This window comes from Hibiscus syriacus, unplaced genomic scaffold, assembly GCF_006381635.1.
Source record: "Hibiscus syriacus cultivar Baekdansim isolate YM2019G1 unplaced genomic scaffold, ASM638163v2 tig00112415_pilon, whole genome shotgun sequence".
Lineage (NCBI taxonomy): Eukaryota > Viridiplantae > Streptophyta > Magnoliopsida > Malvales > Malvaceae > Hibiscus > Hibiscus syriacus.
Window position 1 is genome coordinate 52,661 of NW_024063327.1, and position 6,175 is coordinate 58,835.

At 38.5% G+C, this 6,175-nt stretch overlaps 2 protein-coding genes, 1 long non-coding RNA gene and 1 other non-coding gene across 4 annotated transcripts in view; 1 reads left to right on the forward strand and 3 right to left on the reverse strand.

The window, feature by feature from the left end:
• Nucleotides 1-801, forward strand: part of LOC120179426 (myosin-2-like) — a 34,688-nt gene extending 33,887 nt beyond the window's left edge. The window contains exons 26-27 of the mRNA XM_039185026.1: nt 13-506; nt 543-801. Of these exons, the coding sequence (XP_039040957.1) occupies nt 13-453 (441 nt within the window). The 3' untranslated portion in view covers nt 454-506; nt 543-801. The remainder of the gene's footprint in view (nt 1-12; nt 507-542) is intronic.
• Nucleotides 802-904: 103 nt separating this feature from the next.
• Nucleotides 905-2,042, reverse strand: LOC120179429 (chlorophyll a-b binding protein 13, chloroplastic-like). Its single transcript, XM_039185027.1, has 3 exons — nt 1,861-2,042; nt 1,619-1,780; nt 905-1,521 (listed from the first exon to the last, which is right to left on the reverse strand). The coding sequence occupies exons 1-3, from the start codon at nt 1,972-1,974 to the stop codon at nt 1,012-1,014; spliced, it is 786 nt and encodes a 261-aa protein (XP_039040958.1). The 5' UTR covers nt 1,975-2,042; the 3' UTR covers nt 905-1,011.
• Nucleotides 2,043-2,392: 350 nt separating this feature from the next.
• On the reverse strand, nt 2,393-2,465 carry TRNAF-GAA. Its single transcript has one exon. It is a non-coding gene; the product is annotated as a tRNA-Phe (tRNA).
• Nucleotides 2,466-4,136: 1,671 nt separating this feature from the next.
• On the reverse strand, nt 4,137-4,682 carry LOC120179430. Its single transcript, XR_005521615.1, has 3 exons — nt 4,608-4,682; nt 4,330-4,481; nt 4,137-4,235 (listed from the first exon to the last, which is right to left on the reverse strand). It is a non-coding gene; the product is annotated as an uncharacterized LOC120179430 (long non-coding RNA).
• Between the last annotated feature and the right edge of the window lie 1,493 nt (nt 4,683-6,175).

Here is a 6,175-nt window from a genome sequence, read left to right on the forward strand (position 1 = left end):
CATTTATTGCAGACAAGTCTTGCTGCAGCCAGAAAGAGTCTTGCTGCTGATAGTGCTGCTGGTCAGCTAGGAAGGGCTGGTGTGGTATCGCCTCGTCATTATGATTCTGAAGATGTGTCCATGGGATCTCGAACTCCTGGTGTGGATACACCTCTTTGGGGAAGAGAGAATGATTCGTCGAATGCAGTGGGAAATCTGCTAAAAGAGTTTGATCAGAAGAAACAAGCTTTTGATAATGATGCAAAATCTTTGGATGAAACCAGAACGGCACAGCTAGCTTCTTATGTGAATCCCGAAGATGAGCTTCAAAGATTGAAACGCATATTCGAGACATGGAAGAGAGATTTCAAGATGAGATTGAAGACAACAAAGGCAAAACTACATAAGCGTGGGTGTCAAGAATCAGACAAAACTCGAAGAAAATGGTGGGAGAAACTTAGTTCAAGATCGTGATTGAGTCCCACCTTGAAACGATCATCTCGATTGATCAGAGAATTGTTGCCTAAACGATCACCTGCATCCCTTCTTAGGTACCGGTTTTCATTTTCGTCTACAAATATAAATGTCTGTCCTCCATGGCCGGTGAGGGAGCATTGTGCTTGTATATCTTACCAATTTTTGTTACTCGTTGGGAGGAATCATCGTGTGCATAGACAAAATAGGAATTCGCCGCATCTGAGACCGCTGTCTTCTTCTAGTAGTTCGGTTTAGTTTATGTATATTCAGTTGTCAGTTATATAAGCTTCGACTTTGTAGTTTTCTGTATACAGATGAAATGGTAATTGTTCATATGCTTTCCCCAAATTATTGTCATAGAATCTGATATTTCTTTGAGCGCTCCATATCTGTTGAACCCTAAATCGAACTGGAACATGAATTTCATTGAATTCTCAGTAATGCACGTTTTAAATCTTCAAAATCTACAAGTACATGGATGATACATATCTCCATTCTTAACACACAAGCAAATTATGAAACAAGTTCGATAGCATGCGGGTGGGGGTTATTCATTTACGATCCGGGTACAAACTTGGTAGCATAGACCCAAGCATTGTTGGCAACAGGGTTGTCAAGGTGGTCCAAGAGGTTTTCCAGGGGACCTTTTCCAGTAACAATGGCTTGGACAAAGAAACCAAACATAGAAAACATGGCTAGTCTTCCATTCTTGATTTCTTTAACCTTAAGTTCGGCAAACGTGACAGGGTCATCAGCAAGACCAAGAGGATCAAAGTATTGACCACCAGGGTAAAGGTCATTGCCTTCTCCGACACCAGGGAGACCGTTGATACGGAAACCTTCAACGAGACCCATGAGGATGACTTGAAATCCGAGGACGGCAAGAATGCTTTGAGCATGGACGAGATTGGGGTTGCCGAGGTAGTCCAAGCCACCTTCTGAGAAGATTTGAGCTCCAGCCTTGAACCATACCGGTTCCTTGAAGTCCACTCTAACCCATTTCTCAAGGACTTCCGGGGTGATGCAGCCTAGTGCTCCCAACATTGCCCATCTTCCATGGATCACCTAGGCAACACAAACTCTTATATGCTTATAAAAAAACACAGCATTGGATTTAGTATTAAAGGAAGCACAAACAGTTTCAGTAGCTAACAAAGCTCACCTCAAGAGCTCTGTTCCTGGCAAAGGCCTCAGGGTCGGCTGACAAACCAGCAGTGTCCCATCCATAGTCACCGGGGAACTCTCCGTTCAAGTAGGATGGAATCTGAGCTGAAAAGGGTCCCAAATACTTCACTCTGTCTGGTCCATACCACAGTTCATTTCCCTACACATTACATTACACCCCAAATGCAAAATTCAGTATACAAGATGAAAAAGGCAACCCCCTCCCCCCAAAGAACTTACCATTGTGTATTTTCCAGTGCCAACAGAAACATCTCTGAGAGGGTTGGCCTTTTTGTTTTGGCCAAGAAATGGGGTTGGCCTAAGGACAGTTCCTGAGCTAAGCATCGAAGCCATTGCCTCTCAGAGTTAAAGGGCAATGCCTTTGTTTTTTCGGTTTATTTAGTTGATTTTAGCTTTAACAAGGGAAATGCATGGAAGGGGAAGTGTGAGTTTTTATATATATATATATACGTAAAAGAAATAAGTAGACAATAGGAAAGGAAGAAGGAATTGGTGGAGATGAAGTAAGGGATTGTGGTGGGGACTAGGGGCTGGGGAGATTTCAGAAATCAGCCAATTAAAAGGCTGCAAAGGATTTGAAGTATCTCCAACTTTTATCCTTATATCCATACATTCTATCTTCTAAAACTGTTGGGAGTTAGTGGTTTGGGCTTTTGAATTGGAGGGAGGGATATTTTGGGCTTTTTCTCCTGGGACAAAATATATAGACAAAGGAATATAGTGTATTGTCTTTCGAGGAAGAGAAAAATAATGCGGTGAGCGTGGATCGAACACGCGACCTTCAGATCTTCAGTCTGACGCTCTCCAAACTGAGCTATCCCCGCTTATTGACTATTGCTGTTGCTTTTCATTTCAAATCGGACGAAATAGCAACCTAAGAAATTATATCACAATCCGACAAAATTAAACCCCCGACACGAAGGATCAGGTTCAGATCCGGTCATGGGGACACTAATAATTTAGCAGCAGCATGTACCGAAAGCCGAGTAAAAAGGAGATAAATTACATGCTAAGTTGATTGCAGAAAATTAAACTTCAAAAGAACGAATAGAACAATTACTAATCCGAGGTGAAGGCTTGTTGAATCTCTTTGTTGCAATCTCTTCAGCATAGTGTATTATTCCATCTACCGGAGGCACGTTCCTGACATTCCTGCCAAAATTAATCGATGAATTAAAGCATAGCTTATTATTCCATGCAATCTCCTTGCAAAAGGAACGAATAGCACAATCACTAACCCGAGGAGAAAATATACGTGTCAAGGAATAATCACTAACCCCTGATGATCGAAAAGCTGTCAATGACCCTTTCCGGCCTATATTGACAGAGCTATCTTCATCATCGCTGAAGGAGGTTGAACTTCCTATTCCCGTCTCATATTTACTCCTGACATTCTATAATATTGAAGAACGAAAAGTTTAGATGCAAAAAATGTTGTATAAGAAAGCTTCAACGTTCTAAACAAATTGAAAGTGGACCATATTCAATCACTGTTGATCTGCACGGAGCAAATGCAAATTAAGATCACATCAAAGGACTGCACACTGGATGTGAACTGAAAAGTATCCTTAGGTGAATTGAAGCATCGTTTATTATTCCATCTGCCAAAGGCACTATTGATAAAGAATGATTGACTAAGGAACATTTTCGCAATTGGGGTTTGTGGTAATTTTTATATCAATCAACTCGAAATGTTTGCCTCGAAGCACTCCCCAACTTTGAGAATCAAGTCTTCCTCTTCAAACTTTGAAGCATCTTAATCTTTTCCTATTTTGTTCTGTCAATAAGAGAGTAAAGAAATCACTAACACAAACAAAAATATGATGAAAATAAATAACTGTCCAACTAACAAAAGCAATCGACCAAACCATAGGAATATGTTATAAAAAACAATGCGGTGATCAAGGATCAAACATGCGACCTTCAGATCTTCAGTCTGACCCTCTCCCAACTGAGCTATCCTCGCTAGTCGAATCCTGTTGTTAGCTATCCCAAATCTACATATCATTCGCTTTCCAGGTTGAATTGTGCTGAAATAATTTTATTCTGCTGCATTTTAGTTGAATAGAATTGAAATAATATTACATAAAAAGGAGATAAATAGGCAAAGCAATATAAACATGCTGTTGACTGCAGAAAATTAAAATGCAAAAAGAACGAATGAAGAATAACCACTAACCCCAGGTGAAGGCTTGTTGAATCTCCTTGCAATCTCTTCAGCAGCATCGTCGTCGTTGTCGTCACCATCATCATACTTGTTCTGTTGTTCATTAACATTTTATGAACTTAAGAGTCATCAGATTTCCATCCCGGCTTAGACGTAGATCCTCTACCTCTTCCCCTAGCCCTAGGAGCTGCTCTCTTGCGTCCTTACCTTGAACAATTTCATCATTTTCCTTCAAAAGCTACGGAACACTTATTCAGATTGTATTTACATTATTCTTGAAATTGTGACAAAATTAACTGACTGAAAGGTATCTCATACTGAACTGTCGTCAACCTCGATAATTCCACGTCCTTCACTTGAAGCAGAGTTGATGTTCTCGTCATCAGTAATACTGAGAACTGCAGCTGATGCAGCAACCGGTGCAGATCTGCATTAGGAAAATTACAAATGAAATTTTTGCTAGTGATGCAAATTTCATTACTTCTAAGTTGCATGCCAACGGGTTAAGATCAAAGTGTCACCTTTAACAAGTTCTGGAGCATCACCAGATGATATAAAAGCTGCCAATGACCCTTTCCGGCCCATATTGGCAGAGCTTGACATCTGTGTTGTATCTTCACCATCTCTAAAGGAAGTTGTACTTCCTATTACGTATCATTTTACTCCTGACAGTCTATAATATTGAAAAACCACAAGTTTATATGCAAAGAATGTTGTATAAGAAGACTCTAAACAAATAGAGAGTGGAGCACATTCAATCATTGTTGCTCAGCACGGAGCAAATGCAAATTAAGATTACCTAAAAGGACTGCACAGTGGATGTGAACCGAAAAGTATCCTTAGGGTGTGAGGACCTTTCCTTGACACGTTCCTGCAAAATTAATAGGTGAATTGAAGCATAGTGTATTGTTCCATCTACCGAAGGCACTATTGATAAAGAATGATTAAGGAACATTTTCGCAACTGGGGAATTTAGCATTATAAGTTTGTGGTAATTTTTATGCCAATCAATTGGAAAAGGGAAACTTTAAGAATCAAGTCTTCCTCTTCAAACTTTGAAGCATCTTAATATTTTCCTATTTTGTTCTGTCAATAAAAGAGTAAAGAAATCACTAACACAAACAGGAAAACGATGAAAAGAAATAGCTGTCAAACTAGTAAAAGCAATTGAGTAAACCATAGAATTATGTTATAAAATAACAGCCAGAAAGAATTTATAACAGGGACATCCAATTGACATAAAATCAAAGGGGATAAAAAAACAAGAAGCCTTTCCCAAAATGCAAGGTGAGATACATGGATCAGATAAGCCATTAGTTCTATTTAGGACCACATCTCGAGTAAAACCAATAAAAGTGAGGCACAAAACCATGATTCAAACATTGTCACAAGATCATCACTGTGTTAATTCACGATCTGGGGAAAAAATCTTTGTACAGATACTACGAACATAACAAGTCTAGAAAATGATAACAAAATTCTAAGAATCTTCATTTCTAGTTCTCACTTTATAAAGTTCTTCATTTCTTCTTTCGGATTTTTTATGTTTATTTTATACTAATCCTAAGAATCTTCTGAACCATCGTAACTAAATTCAACAAATTTTAATAAGGATTCTAATCAACTCTCTATAAGATTATTAACACTATGTATGCAGAGGTACGAGCGTTCATTGTCAAATAATTAAAAATCTTTGTACAGATACTACGAACATAACAAGTCTAGAAAATGATAACAACTAATCCTCATGCATGAAAATAATCCCAGAAAGGGAAGCAAAAGTGTAATGTAGCCTTGTCAATGTTAATCGTCTGCAGTTAATTAATTAGTCTTAAAACTCATTACTTTGTTTCCCCCACTTAAATATTATCATAGGCATTGACTACACCTTCTTATAATAGCATGCAATGTTTGTCGGGAGAAAATCATTTTAAACATGGCACGATAAAGTTATCAACAGAAACCCTAATTAAACCTATATATTAATATAATAAAATGATATAGAAAACAAAAGTATATTAACTTATTATATCATCGGATGCTTATCATATTTGGAGATGCCTTATGGGATTTGTCTTCCTTTTATGGTTGGAAAACTTCGTACGGATCTAATTGACAAGCTTTCACTTCGATGATTTAACGAGAGGCACCAAAACTTTTGAAAGCGATTTCCCCAATGCATTTTCCGGGAAATTTCGCGCCGGGGGGTACGTAGGTAGCTACGTATGAAAAACTCCAAATCAAGGTTTAATTTTAAGTGGTCCTCGAGATCTCTTCACATGTTTTAGGTGCCCCTTTCTTTCAAAATATACCAAGTTTTTCGGTGTGCCCATGGTTAGGGACTCGGAGAAGAATTAAACAAGAAAA

Excerpts from the sequence above, each read along its gene's own strand:
- LOC120179429 (XM_039185027.1), bottom strand. The coding sequence starts at position 1,974 with ATGGCTTCGATGCTTAGCTCAGGAACTGTCCTTAGGCCAACCCCATTT. Across the intron at positions 1,781-1,860 it reads GCACTGGAAAATACACAATG|GGAAATGAACTGTGGTATGG; the intron begins GTAAGTTCTTTG and ends TGTAATGTGTAG. Across the intron at positions 1,522-1,618 it reads CCAGGAACAGAGCTCTTGAG|GTGATCCATGGAAGATGGGC; the intron begins GTGAGCTTTGTT and ends TGTGTTGCCTAG.